Source organism: Crotalus tigris, unplaced genomic scaffold, assembly GCF_016545835.1.
Source record: "Crotalus tigris isolate CLP2741 ecotype Arizona unplaced genomic scaffold, ASM1654583v1 scf7180000020317.251278, whole genome shotgun sequence".
NCBI classification, from domain to species: domain Eukaryota; kingdom Metazoa; phylum Chordata; class Lepidosauria; order Squamata; family Viperidae; genus Crotalus; species Crotalus tigris.
The window spans coordinates 203,281-221,091 of record NW_024097961.1 but is presented as its reverse complement, the minus strand read 5'-3'; the positions used below and the strand labels follow the sequence as shown (position 1 = coordinate 221,091).

General features: G+C 41.3%; 1 protein-coding gene across 1 annotated transcript in view; it reads right to left on the bottom strand.

Moving 5' to 3' along the window:
• LOC120318604 (collagen alpha-1(XIII) chain-like) overlaps nucleotides 1–17,811 on the bottom strand; it is a 105,760-nt gene that overhangs the window by 18,114 nt on the left and 69,835 nt on the right. The window contains exons 20-26 of the mRNA XM_039366420.1: nucleotides 17,687–17,749; nucleotides 8,482–8,577; nucleotides 6,475–6,543; nucleotides 5,656–5,679; nucleotides 2,636–2,689; nucleotides 1,849–1,893; nucleotides 512–601 (exon numbers count right to left, since the gene is read on the bottom strand). Coding sequence (XP_039222354.1) covers nucleotides 512–601; nucleotides 1,849–1,893; nucleotides 2,636–2,689; nucleotides 5,656–5,679; nucleotides 6,475–6,543; nucleotides 8,482–8,577; nucleotides 17,687–17,749 — 441 coding nt within the window. The remainder of the gene's footprint in view (nucleotides 1–511; nucleotides 602–1,848; nucleotides 1,894–2,635; nucleotides 2,690–5,655; nucleotides 5,680–6,474; nucleotides 6,544–8,481; nucleotides 8,578–17,686; nucleotides 17,750–17,811) is intronic.

Genomic DNA, 17,811 nt, shown 5'->3' with positions numbered 1-17,811 from the left:
TCCATTCTGATGACGTTGGCAGTTAGCCGACAAAAGCTAAGTTTATTAAACAGTTGTTTTTTATTTATCCTATTGTTCGCCCATTTCTCTCAACATGAATGTACCTGGGATTCGTATTTTTAGTATAATTAGAGACAATATATATTTGACCTCAGGGATATGCTTGCATGCCCCTTGTCTATTTTTTGTTCCTTCTCAATGACTGTTTTGCAGTTGTTGCTCATAACTTGCAAAGCTGACAGTCATAAGAAGTCTCTTGGTCAAGAATGAAGCTATGTAGAGGAATGGGTCTTTGGAGTCTTTGGTCTTGACAGATCTTGAGTCAAAAGAATCCACTTGTAAATATGCTGAGTGGCCTTAATTGGCTATCAGAACTTCAGCTGAGGAAGAAAGTTCAAGGCATATTGCTTTGCTCAAGGCGTATTGCTTTTATCTCCTAAATAATTTATACTAGTTGACTTTCTTGATGGCAATGGCAACTTTTTTGAGAAAAATCATTTGGTGTGCTTACTGTAAAACCTGGACGTCCACTTGGGCCGATGAGACCAGGAGGTCCAGGCATCCCTTGGTCACCTTTAACTCCATTTAGGCCATCAAGACCCTACAGTGGAAGAAAGATTTAAGGTGGAATTATGCAATGAGAAACTCTAATTGCTTGTTTCTTTCAAATGGGAATATTTGTATATGAGCATAGTTATTGCATACTACCCCCTATGTACTTTTGTTCCTCTTTAGAATCAGAGGATCATATGATTTTATGATTTTATTGAGGCACACGGAGTCCTCTGTGAAAAAGTTAATTTCTTGATGTGTTTTTAACAGTCTCTAGTTTAACACAGTGATGGCCAGGAGCTCTGTCTGAACTGGAGTCAATTCCTGACTGATAGATTCCTCTGCTTCTTTTTTCTTCCCATCCAAGCCAGGAAAACACATGACCTTTCTATTTGTAGCAACATCTTTGAAGATTTGATAACAAAAGAAACGTCAAGTGTTTTTTAGTCCTATCTGTCACTATGGGGCCCTCAAACACCTCACTGTAGACTTGGAGGATTTGCTGTTTTGTCAGTGGCCTCGCCAAGGATTTTGAGGGGTGAATCTTAACATTATATAGCTTGGCCGGAATTGTGAACTGCATCAAACCCAGACGCTCAAATGTTGATCCAAACAATAGCAGTTTCTGATTGGCTTCCACAATCTCAAATTCAAGTTTGTGGATACCTCCACATACGCTGCATTCTGTTTGGAAAAGTCTCAATGATTCCATTAGTTCCCCTGAATATAACTTCAGTTTGTTGCAACTAAAGCAGGGGTCCCCAACCCCCAGTCCATGGACCAGTACCAGGCCGGGCATGCCAGCAACCAGGCCACACAAACAAGCAAAGCCCCATCTGTGGGATGCAGGCAGCAAACAAAACCATACCCCCTCCAGTCCACGGAAAAACCTCTCTCCATGTAACCAATCCCTAGTGCTCAAAAGGTTGGGGACCTCTGGACTAGGGTGAAGAGATATCTCAGGGGCCAGTTTCATTTTGTCTTTTAAACTCATGACATCACATGTTGCACCTGACTCCAGCTGGCAGGGTTGGATTATATTGTTTAATCTGAGATTTACAAACCATTTTTTGCCCTTAGAATTTACAGCACCAATGCATTTCTTTATGTAAACCACATAACAAAGGTCTCTTCCAATTGTTATTCTGTATTCTGTGTAGACAGTATTTTTCATTTATACAAACTCAAAAATGCCTTTGTGCATCAGCTCCAGCTTCAGAGAGCAGAGACACTTTTTTGAGAATGTAATGTTGTATTCAGTCATATAGTAGCCATTTCTCATGTCTAGCTCCTTACCTTTTCTCCATTATGTCCTGAGGGACCTGGCAAACCAATTTCACCCTGAGGGGAAAAAGTGAAGGATATTTTTTCATTTTCTTTTTATGAATCTTAGAACTTTGCAGAAGAGATGCGAAGACAGAACAAATACTTTAAAAAAATATGTTACTTGAAACTTGGCAAATAACGAGGGAATAATTCCATTCAAAAAATTGTGGATCAATTAGCACTAAAAGTTGAATTATAACCTAAATTTGTCAGATTCCAAGAGTGAAAATAACGCTTGTTCTTTGGGTCTCTAAGTTGTTTTTGAATTTGTATTGTTAACAGGATATAATTGTGTCAGCTGTAACCTAAATTTGTGCTGGATAGGAAAATGAGGCACACACATTTTATCCCCTTCTTCTTTCCCTGTTGTGTACTGCAATCATCCAGTCTAATCTTTTAGGATATCCACAGATTTCTGTGAGATAGACAGCTATATAAATCATACAAATAAATAATAAATTAAAAGAAGATGGGTGGTCAGCAGGACGAAAAAGAAACATCTGCTGCATTGGGAAATCTCCTATTAGCAAGTTGACAATTCCATTTGCACCACAAAAGCTCTCATAGAGTTTTCATTGTAGTGCATTTTACAGGGGGATCCATCTCCAGGTTATGATTATCCACCTTTTGTACTGACAGAGAAGAACAGTATCTTCCTCTGCTTCTTTTTAATTTTCATCATATTCATTTAATTTTAATGAAGGAGATGGAAAGGACTTTATCTTCGCTGACTGTTAAGAAATAATAATGGAGTTACCTTCTGGCCAGGCTCTCCTGGTGGTCCTGCAACACCTGGAAGACCAGGAGGCCCCTGATAGGAAAAAAAAAAAAAAACACCCACCCCTCATTATTTGACAGTATAGAAATATAATTATTTATTTCCCTTTCTTTTTTTAAATAATATTGTTATTTGGAATAATATGTGTATGTGTATGTGTATGTGTATGTGTATCCGTATCCGTATCCATATCCATATCTATATGTGTGGTGAATGTATAATCAATTTCTTTGAAGCTTTTTAGCTTAGACAAATGTCAAATGGGGAAAAAATCAAAGTACAATGAAAAAAAAAAGATATTTTACTGAGTGACTTTCAGACTTAGACTATTGATCACTCTTCAATACCCTAATTATCCTGGCAAATGAATAGAATGCCAAAATTAATTTATCTACCAGTCCCAATTAAGTATTGACTACACCTGTAAAATACAGGAGAGAGAACCTGACATTTCCACTGTGCTAATGTTGGTCAGATTGGCTGGGAATTATGGAAACTGTCATCCAACCTATCTATAAGGTGCTAAATTGAGGGGGGGGGGAAATTCAGGATATACATGTGATTTCCTCCTCTGCTCTCATTGGCTAGTGTATTAACGAATTATGGAAGAAAGCTTTGCATATGAAGATGGCCATCTGAACTGTAAAGAGGACCTGTCGTTTCCTCCTCGTCACCCACAAACTATATAATAATAATAATAATAATAATAATAATAATAATAATAATAATAATAATAATATTGGAAGGGACCTTGAGTGTCATCTAGTCCAACCCCCTATACCATTTCAGACAAATAGCTGTCCAGTCTCTTCTTAAAAACTTCCAGTTTTGGACCATTCACCGCTTCTGGAGGCAGGTTGTTCCACTGGTTAATTGTTCTAACTGTCAGGAAGTTTCTCCTTAATTCTCTCCTTGATTAGTTTCCATCCGTTGCTTCTTGTCCTGCCTTCAAGTGCTTTGGAGAATAGCTTGACTCCCTCTTCTTTGTGGCAGCCCCTGAGATATTGGAACACTGCTATCATGTCCCCCCTCATCCTTCTCTTCATTAAACTAGACATACCCAATTCCAGCAGCTGTTCCTTATATGTTTTAGTCTCCAGTCCCCTAATCATCTTTGTTGCTCTTCTCTGTATTCTTTCTAGAGTCTCAACATCTTGTTTACATCGTGGTGATCAAAACTGGATGCAGTATTCCAAGTGTGGCCTTACCAAGGCATTGTAAAGTGGTATTAATACTTCACGTGATCTTGATTCTATCCCTCTGTTAATGCAGCCTAGCACTGTTTTGGCTTTTTTGGCAGTTGCAGCACACTGCTGACTCATATTTAAGTGATTGTCCAATAGGACTCTGAGATCCCTCTCACAGTTACTACTATTGAGCAAGGTACCACCTATATTATCTGCACCTTTGGTTTTTCTTGTCTAAATGTAGAACCTTACTTTTTTCACCACTGAATTTCATTTTGTTAGATAGCACCCAGTGTTCAAGTCTGTCCAGTGTTCAAGTCTGTATCTTAAGCCTGTCTTCTGGAGTGTTGGCTATTCCTGCCAGCTTGGTGTCGTCTGCAAATTTGATGAGTTCCCCATCTATCCCCTCGTCCAAATCGTTGATAAAGATGTTGAAGAGCACTGGGCCCAGAACAGAGCCCCGGGACACACCACTACACACTTCCCTCCATGTAGATGCAGTTCCATTGAGGACCACATGCTGAGTATGGCCGGTCAGCCAACTACGAATCCATGTAGTGGTGATGCTGTCTAACTCACATTTTTCTATCTTATCAAGTAGTAGGTTGTGATCGACTTTATCAAATGTCTTAGTAAAGTCCAAGTAAATTATATCCACAGCGTTCCTCTGGTCCATTAATTTTGTCACTTGGTCAAAGAATGTAATACGATTTGTCTGGCATGATCTGTTTTTGACAAACCCATGTTGGCTTTTAGTAATGACTTTGTTTGTCTCTAGGTGTTCGCTGATTCATTGTTTGATTATCTTTTCCAGAATCTTCCCAGATATTGAGGTCAGGCTGATAGATCTGTAATTTCCTGGATTCATTTTTTCCCTTTTCTGAAGATGGGAACTACATCAGCTCTTTTCCAATCCTCTGGTAGTTCCCCAGTGCTCCAGGATCTTTGAAAAATATACTTCAGTGGTTCTGAGATCACATTTGCCAGTTCCTTGAGAACCTTGGGGTGTAATCCATCTGGTCCTGGTGATTTGAACTCATCTAGGCTGGACATGTGCTCACTATTTTCTTGCCTATCTTCACTTGTGTTTCTATTCTGTTTTTTATGGCACTATTTTTGATAGGTTGGTCTGTTTTTTCCCTTTGTGTAAAGACAGATGCAAAAAATGAGTTAAATAGTTCTGCTTTCTCCCTGTTGCTTGTCACCTTCTTGCCACTTTCTCCCACTAATGGACCAATCATTTCCTTAACTTTTTTCTTGTTTTTTACATGTTGAAAGAAGCTTTTTTTGTTATTTTTGACTTTGGTCGCAAGCCTTAGTTCATTTTGAGGCTTAGCTTTCCTCACTTCATCTTTGCAGGCTCGGGTTATTTGCTGATATTCTGCCTTAGTTATGTGCCCCTCTTTCCACTTTTTATACTTGTCCTTTTTATCTTTCAATTTATCAGAGAGTTCTTTATGCAGCCATGCTGGTTTCTTTTGAATGACTGGAATGTAATACCTGATTCACACATCCCTGTCAAAAACAAGTTCTTCACCTCAGACTATGATCCCCTGCTTATTTGAGTTATCATCACAAATACCTTTACCTGTCTCCTTAATGTCCCTATTAAGGTCAGCAGCACTGTATCTGTTGTGCAGGGACACAGCAAAAGTTGGCTGAGGAATTCTGGGAGCTGAAGTCCACAAGTCATAAAAGGTCCGAGTTTGAAGACCCCTGTATAATACATTTGTCTGTATTTCTAGGCCTGTTCTCCTATTTAACTGACTTTTTATTAAGTACCACAACTTATAAATAAGAAGATTAACTCACCATGAGAGCCAATGTTCGTATCTCCTGAATGGAAGAACAGTTAAGTGTTATATATTATGTCTATCATTGATGCTACAGTGCAATAGGTAAGATATGATTCACATAATTTCAAGTAATAATTTTTTTTCCAGACAATCAACCTGCCATTTAATGCACAGGTATCTTTCCATCTGTGCCTTCCAATACCTATTTCAGAGGATTAGCTTTTACGTTGGAATAATACGAGATCTAATACAATTAGCTGGTGCCAATCAGTCTATAACAATAGTATAGATCCATAGATTTGACACTACCATCTTCATCTATGTGTCTAGAAAAATGGAATAAAATAGAATAAATGAAATATGTGATCTAATCATATGCTATAGCACAATTTGTATGTAACCCTCAATTTTTCTGTATATAAGCAAAGAGGAAAGAGGAAAAGGACTATAAGAAAGAGGAAGAAGAGGAAGAAAGGATTATAGGAAGAGAAAAGGACTAGAGGAAAGAGAAAAAGGGTTATTGGAAAGAGGAAGAAGACTTTAGGAAAGAGAAGACAAAAGAAAGAGAAAAAGATAAAGCAACTAGAAGAAGAGGACAACCAGCAGCAAGGTGAATGGACTCATTTACATTGGTAATGAGTACATCAGTGGGTACCTCAAACAACAGGTAAGCACACATCACCATAGAGAATATCTATGTGGTGGCTAGGAGTACAAAATGACTTGACGGCATATAATCAATCAGTCAACAGCAAATTGCAACAATTAATAAAAAGGTTCACAGAAGCATTACCATGATAATCTGGTATCTATAGTATATCTGCTACATCCTTACCTGCAAAGCTTCATTGATATTACCATTGTAGTCTACCGTTTCACTCTTCCCTGGTTCGCCCTTGAGGCCCTAAAAGAAAGTATACATGGTTAGAACTGGAGTTCTGGACTAATACTAATAATAAAGTATGTGTGTCCATGGAAACCTATTCTGTGAGGAAAGTTGCAAAACTCTTGTCACGCACAAAGCAGCTGGGTTTATAAATCCTACTTGGCCGAAGTGCATTTGGCTGGTTTTTTTAGACTGTGATACAATGAATTCAGCACATATAATACAGGAATGGCAGTTTAGTCCTTGGTAATATTTAGAAGAATTTAATATTTTCTGTTTATATAGAGCAGAGGTGGTAAGCAGTGGCCTCTTTATGATTTGTGGACTTCAACTCCCAGAATTCCTGAGCCAGCATGGAAGAACTATGTTTTAACACAAAAAAGTAAAGTAATCTCAAGTTGAAAAGATTTTCCAAAAATTACAAAAAGTTCAATGTTACCCCTTTTCAGCAAGATAAGAATTTTGTCTATTTTGCATCCAATACCTGGCAAAATGGAGCATGTGGGAACTGACATTGCTTGCTGGAGGCCTACTTATATTAATTTTACTTTTATTATTGATATATACATTTATATAATAATTGAATTACTGTAATCTGATCTGATTTTAACTACAGATACGTTGCTTTAAAATATAATGCATTCATATGTTATCATGACAGGTAGATTGATTGGATTGTGTTCCTTCTACTTTCCTATTGGCTACTTGGGGGACAATTGGAAAGCACTGATTGGACTATGGACTCTCTACATCAGGGGTGTCAAACTGCCGGCCCATGGGCTGGTTGTATCATATGGATGCCGCGCCTACCCCAGCTCCGGCAATGCAAAAAAAGTCACGATACGTCGCGACATGTCACGTGACGCGGCAAGTTTGACACTCGTGCTCTACATGCTATGTTCTGAGCTTAGAATTAGGGAAGATGATTGCAGGTCAGTTTATAAATGTATTTTTCAGATATTGTGGGATGGAAACATTTGGCATGGAACTGCCTTAAGTCTCTTTCCACATTAATCCAGTATATCATCATGTAAGTCCGTATGAACATGAACTGTATGTTACTGTAGAACTTTTGTATGTGTGTGTGTGTGTGTGTGTGTGTGTATGTGTGTGTGTTTCATATTAGCTGATGGACTCATTAATTCACTGACTACAAGGGGGTGGCATTTATTCCCCTGAGCAACTCATTGGCTGAAGATATTCACTCACAATGGTTCTGTTCCCCTTAGCTGTTCTCCTGGTTGTGTATCTACACACTTGGAAGACACTTCCTCGGGGGGGGGGGTCTAGGACAAATTGCTGTGGCAACTTGCCACAGCCAACTCATCACAACCAACTCATTGTGGGACAACTTGCCAAACCAACTCACTACTGGACAACTCGCTGTGGGACAAGAATTACACTAATATCAAAGGAACAATGGAATGGAATCATTAAAGAAAGGATGACAAAGGAGGGACAGAATGAATGATAAAAATTAAAATATTTTTTAATTATTTTAAATAATTAAATAGAATTGTTGAATTGTCCCGTGGCAAGTTGTCCTATGGCAAGTTGGCCATGATGAGTTGATTGCAGCAAGTTGGCCACGACAAGTTGTCCCATTCTGTGCTTTGAGGCAGAGGTCTCCAACCTTGGCATTGCTGGCTGAGGAATTCTGGGAGTTGAAGTCCACAAGTCTTAAAGTTGCCAAGGTTGGAGACCCCTGCTCTGAGGGGTGAAGAAGTGAAGCAAGCAGAATAAGAGAGGTAGGGAATTTTATACCTTGAAGAAACTAAAGAGTGGTTTTCTATTTGTTTGGCAAGTACTATTTGATGAAAATCTCTCTCTCTCAGTCTCTCTTTCAATAGAAAAAACTATCCAATGCACTATGTAAACTACTGTATACATCCAATATACAGTATTGAATAGTCATTTATAGCCCACTTCTGAACATTTTTTCATTACATGTATCACCTTTGGTCCTGGAGGCCCTGGCAATCCTGGGGGTCCTGGAGAGCCTGGTTCTCCTTTGCTTCCTCCAAGAGCATTGCTAGAATCTCCTTTTTCACCCTTAAGATAATTTAATAAAATGAGCAATGATTAATATTATTGAATCCTATTTTCTATATGCAAAGGCAGTCTGTTGCTCGCAGAAATGATGGAATTGCAACTCTGGGAACTCTGGAAGTCTCAACACATTTGGAGAAAGCAGTTAATTTTCAACTTATGACCACAATTGAACCCCATAAGACAGCTGTTAAGGGAGTTTTGTCAGATTTTGTGACCTTTCTGGCCACAATTGTTAAGCCAATTACTGCAGTTATGAAGTTAGTAACACAGCTGTTAAGAGAATCAGGCTTCCCCATTGCCTCTGCTTGTCAGAAGGTCACAAAATGTGATCACATGACCCTGGGACATTGCAACCATCATAAATACACACGCCAGTTGCCAAGTGTCCAAATTTTGATCACATGACCATGGAGTTGCTGAACCGATCATAACTGCAAAAAACGATTGTAAGTTACTTTTTTCATGCTGTTGTAACTTTGAATGGTCAGTAACAAATGGTTGTAAGTCGAGGATTACCTGTTTCAAGTTGGTAACAACTTGAGAAAGGTGACCTTACTTAATGGATCATTAACATCAAAGATGTTCAAGCCAGACTCAATTGTTGGAGTACCTGTCCTGTGATTAACCAAAACAACCCCATAATATACAAAAGAGGGCTACATTGGATATTTCAAAAGAACCTTCCCAAGATTAATATAACGGGAAACGTTGATGGTGGGGAAACAGTTTTGTAAAAATTAAGCATCTTCAGGGGATTGGATATGGGAGACTTTTGAATGGTGCTGCTTGGAAACTGGCTTTTTTTTCTTGCTGGATTTTTAAATGAAACACACACAAACCCACAAATTATATACATAATATATAGACAGACAGAGAGAGACAGAGGCAGACTGAGAGAGACAGAGGCAGACTGAGAGGGACAGACAGAGACAGAGACGTACACAGAGAGAGACAGAGACAGAGAGAAAAAGAGGCAGATAGAGAGACAGAGGCAGACAGAGAGAGAAGAGACAGAGACACACACACACACACAGAGACAGAGACAGAGAGACAGATGGAGAAAGAGAGACGGAGATAGGCAGAGAAACAGAGACACAGAGACAGAGAGAGACAGAGACAGAGACCAGACAGAGAGAGACAGAGAGAAGAGAATGGGAGAAAATACACATAAAGTAGGATTGTATTTATAGTTTAAACATGGAGTCTTCAATCTGTAGTAAATTCAGTCTCACTCATTACAGGTCCAATTTTTATATATGTGATGCCCAGAGGAAATCAGCAATTCATATGCTTTTGAGCTTGCAATAAAACAAAATATGTCACTGTTCTGTTTCCCATTTAGATAACAAAACAGACCTTTTGCCCTGTGGTTCCAGAAGGTCCTGGATCACCAGGTTTCCCTTTCTCGCCCTGCTGAAGAAATACCAGTAAGATCATATACTGGATGCTATAATTTATTTGATCTTGTAATGGGGATTGAAAAAAATGACATAATATGGCATCCTCTTTATAGTTTACTTATGCCTCTTACAAGCTTTCATCCAGAAGAAGGTCCAGATTTTCAAAATCCAACCTGGATGTCTCACCCAAACTATTCTCTTTTTGCCCGGAAAGCCTGGGCATCTGTGGTGGGAGGGGAGGAAGTTGATGTCCCATTCAACATGATGTCATTGCAGAAATGATGCAGATTACATACAGGTAGTTCTCCACTTACAGCCATTTGGTAAGTTAGTGTTTGAAGTTATGGGAGCACTAACAAAAGTGACTTACAACTAGTCATCACACTTACAACTGTTGGAGCCTTCCCACGGTCACGTGATCAACATTTGAGTATTAGAATTAGGATTACATCTAGCCTGAGCCCTGATAATTTGGAGACCTTTTCATGAGTAAATATGGAAAATGCTGACTGTGTAAGGACCCACCCCACTTTGCATCTTAAGAAGACAGAACTCTTGGAATAATTCTTCCAACAGGAATCCTTTATTAAGAGAAAATGGTTGCAGGCATGCTAGACAGGACTTGGGGTTCAAGCTCTTCCATTCAAGGTTTTAAGGGGTTCCCCAGTAGTCCCACCCAATCAACCCCCCTTCCAGTGATAGTTTCAAGTATCACAATTCCGCCCCCTTTCTTCTTTCTTCCGTCTGGATGGGGACTTCAGATAACTACATGAAAGGCAACTACCCTCCTTTGGTATGCTAACGCTTCGAGGTTACAATAGACACACATTCAGCATTCCGCTCTTTGAAGTGTAAAGAAGGAAGTGAGGGCCATAAAGCCCCTTTGTTCTCCCCCTTCTCTCCCTCTTATGGCAGAATCCAGAGAAGGCAGAATTGGGAGTTTCTATATTTGATAATTTAAAGATGAAATATAATTGGATTCTGACATCCGGCCCCTCTTAACAATAAGAGAGATCCACCTGAAAGAAAACACAAGTATAAAATTTAGTCAGGCTTGTTAGGATACTCTGTGTGAAACTTCTTCAATAGCTTCGGGGCTCTGACATGACGTTTATGGACCCACTCATTTTGTGAGGGAGGTAGGTGTTTCCAGGCAACTAGGTACTGAGTTGCCCCATGATATCTCCTAGAATCAAGGATTTCCTTTATTTCGAAGTGTTGTTCACCCTCCACCATGAGTGGAGGTGGTGGTGGGGGGATTTTTGGCCGTAGATGTGACTGATGCTCTCTTTTCAGCAAGCTGCAATGAAAAATTGGGTGTATTTGCCTGAGGTTTTTGGGTAATTCTAATTCTACTGTTACTGGATTTATGATTCTTTTAATTGGAAAAGGTCCTATATATTTTGGTCCAAGTTTTTTACAGGGCTGTAGGGACTTTAGGTATTTTGTAGATAAGTACACCATTTCTCCTATAATGAATGGTGTAGGCTCAACCCTTTTTTTATCGGCTTGTGCTTTGTATGCCCGCCTAGCTTCATCTAGTGATTTTCTGACTATTGGCCAGGTGTTTTGTAGGTTTTCCATCCATTCTTTCAGTGAAGGGATCGTTGGTTCTTTTGGGGTTAACTCTGGCATAGGGTTGAAACTTTGACCGTTGGCTATTTGAAAAGGAGTGTAGCCTGTGCTGGAGTGGACTGCATTATTGTAGGCAACTTCTGCAAAAGGAAGTAAGTCCGTCCAATCACTCTGTTGGAAATTTAAAAAACATCTCAAATATTGCTCAAGTACCGACTGGCAGCGTTCCGCTTGTCCATCTCCTTGAGGGTGGTGGCTAGATGTCAATCCCTGAGTGGTCCCTAAGAGGGATAAAAATTCCTTCCAAAATGCAGACGTAAATTGCACTCCCCTATCAGAGATGATGCGTTGGGGTGCCCCGTGCAATCTGTAAATGTGCTGGATGAAAAGTTTTGCTAAGGCCTTTGCAGTGGGAATTTTTTGGCAAGGGATAAAGTGCACCTGTTTGGAAAATAGGTCCGTGACTGTCCAGATAACAGTATTCCCATTGCTTTCAGGCAATTCCACTATAAAATCCATGGCTATTTCCCTCCAGGGGGCTGAGGGACTTGCCACTGGTTGTAACAGCCCTGGCGATTTCCCTTGCAACCTCTTTGCTGATGCACAGGTTGGGCAGCTGGCAACATAACTTTCTATGTCCTTTTTTATTGATGGCCACCAAAATTGCCGTTTAATTAAGTGTAAAGTTTTTACAAATCCAAAATGCCCTGCTGATTTTGTGTCATGGCAAAGTTGCATGAAAGTTAGTCTTTGAGTTGTTGGTATATATAACTTTTCCCCTACCCAAGGCAATCCGTCTCTCATTGTGCACACATGTTTGTTTTTCTGGAACCATTCATCTGTTTCCAAACTTTTTCTGAATTCAATCCCAGTTTGGCTGTCCAGTTGTGGTTTTATTTTGGCTTGGGTTCTTGTGGTTACTGGTGCTGCCAGTTGTGACTCTGCCATTATTGGTCTAGAGTCTGTGGTTCGTGCGCTGTTATATTGGGGCATGCGAGATAGAGCATCTGCCAGGAAGTTCTTTCTTCCTGGTAAATGTTTGAGCTTAAATTGGAATTGGTGAAAATGCTGGGACCAGCGGGCTTGTTTGGGATTGAGTTTCCTGGAAGTTTTCAGGGCTTCTAAATTTTTGTGATCAGTCCACACCTGGAAGGGGATTTTGTTGCCTTCCAGGAACTGTCGCCACGTGAGTAATGCCCAACGTATCCCATAAGCCTCCTTCTCCCATACGGGCCAGCGCTGTTCTGTTTCCGTGAGTTTCTTGGATGTATATGCACAGGGTTGCAATACTGCATCATCATTTTCTTGTAATAGCCCAGCCCCCACTGCCACATCACTTGCATCTGCCTGTATTATGAAGGGCTTGTCCATGTCTGGGTGCCTTAGTACTGGTTCGGCAGAAAAAAGTCTCTTTAGTCTCTCAAACGCTGCTTGGCACTCCATTGTCCATGTTAGTGGCTGGCTAGGTTTTACTGAGGATGTTCCCTTCGTTTTTAGTAAGTTAGTGAGGGGCAAGGCTATCTGTGCAAATGAGGGGATGAATTGGCGGTAAAAATTTGCAAAGCCCAGGAAACTTTGTAGTTGCTTTCTTGTGCGGGGTGGTGCCCAATTTAGTACTGCTTTGACCTTCTCTGGGTCCATTTCAATGCCCTGTGGGGATATGCGATAGCCTAGGTAGTCTATCCTTTCCTGGTGGAATTCGCATTTTGAGAGTTTGGCATATAGGTGAGCGGCTCGCAGCTTCTTTAAAACCGCTCTGACAAGTTTGACGTGTTCTTCTTTTGTTTCAGTAAAGATAAGAATGTCGTCCAAGTAAACAAGGACCCCCTTAAATAGGTGCTCCCTTAGAATGTCATTGATTAATTGCATAAAGACTGCAGGGCCCCCTTGTAATCCAAATGGCAAGACTTTGAATTGATAGCACCCCATGGGGCAGTTAAATGCAGTCTTCCATTCGTCCCCTTCCTTGATTCTCACGCGATAGTAAGCTTCCCTTAGGTCTAGTTTAGAAAAAATTTTCCCTTTCGATAGGTGTGACAGCATGTCTTTCATGAGGGGCAGCGGGTATAGGTTGCTTTCACTGATTGTATTCAGGGCCCTATAATCCACGCATAAACGTAAAGAGCCATCCTTCTTCTCTCTAAAAAGGACCGGGGCAGCCACTTTAGGCTTGGCTGGCTCAATGAAACCTCTCTCCAGGTTTTTTTTTATAAATCTTTCCATTTCCTCCTTCTCCTTTGGGCTCATGGAGTATAATCTGGGCTTCGGGAGTTTTGCCCCAGGCTTGAATTCAATGGTACAGTCTGTGGGTCGGTGGGGGGGAAGCTCATTCGCCCTCTCCTCACTGAAGACTTCAGCAAGGTCCCTATATTCCTCTGGTATTTCTGTTAATCTTTTTTCCTCTCCTATGGATGCTTTTTCTATTCTTGATTCTGGTAGCCTCCCTTGGGGTTTTAAGTCCATAGGGTCCCCCTTCGGGAATTTGATTTCTGTCGTCCTCCAATTTACCCAGGGGTTCCATTTTTTCAACCATTCCATCCCTAGAATCATTGGGCATTCCATACCTGGGGTCACCACAAACGTTAAGTCCTCTTCATGGTTGCCCAGGGAGAGGTGTATTGGCAGAGTGGCTAGGGTAGCTGGCACCCCCCCTGCTATGGATCCATCTAGCTGGCCAAATGAGATTGGTTGTTCCAGTCTCCTGGATGGGATGCCCAGATTCCCCACTAGTGTTGGGCTAATGAGGCAGCGGGTGCAGCCAGAGTCTATTAAGGCTTTCACCTTCACAGCTTCGGGCATGGGGGGGATTAATATAGTCACTGTTTTGAAGATGGGTGTGATGCATCCACTTACCAGGGGTTCGCCCTCCGAGCTGTCATCTGAGGCATCCACCGTCCCTGTGGTGTAGGCTGGAGTTCTTTCCCCTTGGTGAGCAGAGGTGGGGGTTTCTGCAATTTCCATCATTTTCATGGCTGTTTCTTTTGGCTTAGCTGAATACCCTCTGGGTTTGTTGATCGGGAATCTGTCTGGGTTGTGCTGGGGGCCTTTGAGCGGCATTCTACAGCTCGATGCCCTTCTCTTCCGCACTTGAAACACCCTATTTGCTTCTTGGCTGTATCCGATGATTTCACCGGTTGGTGTGTCAGCTCAGGCGGGGGGCGGCTCCATTGTTTTCTTCGGCGGTGCCTCTTCAATATGTCGATCTCTGCTTCCTCTGCCAAGACGTACCATTCCTCAAGTCGATGTGGGTCCCCTCGGGGCAGGCAAGCATCATATAGATCATAGTTTAGTCCGTCTTTGAAATGGCCAAGGAGGATGTCTTCTGGCCAATTCAGTTTGCTGGCAATGGCCCGGAATTCTTGTGTATACTCGGCCACTGGGCGTTTGCCTTGCCTCATCGTTGTTATTCTTTCACGGGCTTTGCGATCAGCCAGGGGGTCTTCAAATCGTCTTCTCAAAGAGGACATGAAACGGTTGAAGTTACTGAGTTCTGGGGCATTGGAGTCATGCAAGTTCACTACCCAATCCGCAGCTGGTCCATCCAGGGCAGATTGCACGATCCGGATGCGGGCTTTGTCGCTGGGAATGTCCTGCCCATATTCCTCCATGTAGCTGAGTACTTGGGTTAGGAAAAACCCCAAGCGTGTTGGCTCCCCTTTGAATTTCACCTCCAACGGTGGACGTCTTGGAATGGATCGGTGCCTCCGTTGTGGGTGGTAGTGTCTTCTGTCCAGATTGCCATCTGTGGTCCGGTAGGGGGTGGGGGCTCCTGGATCAGTAGATGTCCCTGGGGTTGCAGGTTCCACGTCCCCCTCGGTGTCTCTCCCTTTGTGGCTCCAGGAACTGGGGCGGCCGTAGGGCTCAGTATTCTCCTCTCCTAGGGAGCTGAGAGTTCTCTTCATCAGGTCAATAGCTTTCTCTAGGATCCAGTCTGAGTACGGTACCCAGCTTCCTCCCTCTTCACTTGCGTGCAGGGATTTCTCCATCTCCTGCTTCCATTCTGGTTGCTTGGTCCCCTGTCTCAGGGTCACCTTTCTTGATTCCTTTCTCCACTCACTTTTCTTTCCAACGTTCATCGACCAGCGAGGCTTGTGGTCCTGTGTCTCCACCACTTCTTCTCCCGAGGAATCTGACCTCTCAGATCCCAACATCTGGCAAGGTTCCAACTGGGTCAGCGGCTCTCTTTCCAGGGAGTTTTCCCCCTCTCTTTCTCCATTGTCTGACATGGTAAATTTTTTGCAAAATCCCCCGGCAAGGGTCTCCCTTCCAGGTGGATTAATTTTGCAAGTCCTGTCTAATGTAAGGACCCACCCCACTTTGCATCTTAAGAAGACAGAACTCTTGGAATAATTCTTCCAACAGGAATCCTTTATTAAGAGAAAATGGTTGCAGGCATGCTAGACAGGACTTGGGGTTCAAGCTCTCCCATTCAAGGTTTTAAGGGGTTCCCCAGTAGTCCCACCCAATCAACCCCCCTTCCAGTGATAGTTTCAAGTATCACAATTCCGCCCCCTTTCTTCTTTCTTCCGTCTGGATGGGGACTTCAGATAACTACATGAAAGGCAACTACCCTCCTTTGGTATGCTAACGCTTCGAGGTTACAATAGACACACATTCAGCATTCCGCTCTTTGAAGTGTAAAGAAGGAAGTGAGGGCCATAAAGCCCCTTTGTTCTCCCCCTTCTCTCCCTCTTATGGCAGAATCCAGAAAAGGCAGAATTGGGAGTTTCTATATTTGATAATTTAAAGATGAAATATAATTGGATTCTGACAGACTGCCTGTTTCCATTGGGGCTATAGTAGTTCTGAAGGAACAGATCTGGAGCTTAGAGGTTCTCCAATTGTCATCATTGTTACTAAAGGCCTTATACCTATCTTAGCCTTTCCTGGTCAGAGACAAGCTAGTTTCAATTTTAAATTGTTGTAATGCATATATTTACATGATGACTAAAGTTGTCAGTCCCACTATAAGTGGCACAAATGTTTGGGATTATCTCAAAATCATTCATGGTTCGAATTTCTACATAACAGCATCAGCTCTTTAGAAATGATTCTCCCACAATATTTGAGAGGCTCCTAATATTGCATCCTTAGACCAGGGATCTTTAAACTTGGCCCTTTTATGACTTGTGGACTTCAACTCCCAGAATTCCTCAGCCAGCATGCCTAGCTGAGCAATTCTGGGAGTTGAAGTCCACAAGTCATAAAAGGGCCAAGTTTGAAGACCCCTGCCTTAGACCAACGTTTCACCCAAGTTACTCTTGGGTGAATATTAGAAGCTTTTTTTCCTCCCATCCATTTTTAATGTATTTTACATATTTTCTTTCAATTAGTGTAACATACCAGTTCATTATCATTTCTTAATAAGGTTGAGGAAAAGTACATTAACATCTTCACAACATAATAGATTAACACTGGAGAGTAGTGATTAATAACTAGATACTAAAATCAAGGCACTGCCATTATCTGACAAAAATCATTCACTGAGCTCATATGAATGCCTCATCCCTTTCCTAGGTCTACTTACTAGAAAATAATTTAATTTCTGGGGTGCAGAGGGAAAGGGCCTAGACATTTAGTTTTTCATTGCACAGAGGATATTATTTGGTCACTAAAGGCCGTCCTCTTGTTTCTAGGAGTTCCTGAAGATTTGGAAAAACATGCTTCTGGATTACCTTATCATATATAATTGGAAGTGATTTTTTAATGTGCATAAATAAAACATTTGAAATCTTAAGGAGAGTAACAAAACTTGGTATTTGGTATTCCATCCCAGAATGAATCAATCTGGCACACATTCTTGTGGAAAGATCTTATAATTTTTCCTTCCCAGAATAAAAGAACACAGAACACAGAAGGGTCTAAATCCATGCAAAAACCATGCTACATCATAACACTGCTATTAAGCTTTTGGCATGCTGAGATGTTTATTTCATACTTTCAATTAAAACCAAATTGATCAAAAATAACATAGTTTTGTTGGCCTTGACTTTTGAGTTACATTTCAGCCGTGTAAGCAATGGAAATGTCTTTCCAGTTTGGAAAATTTAGCTCACAGCACTCGGATCAGAATTGTGGGTTGTTGAAAAGGACAATGCAGGCAAACAAAATCCAAGCTTTGTATCTTTTCCTACCCTGTACCCCCTTTTTCCAGGCAAACCTGGGGGGCCCATCTTCCCAGAAATTCCACGTTCTCCCTTTTTAATTTTTTTGTAAGAAAAAAAAGGACACACAATAATATAGGTTTTATGTAGGAATA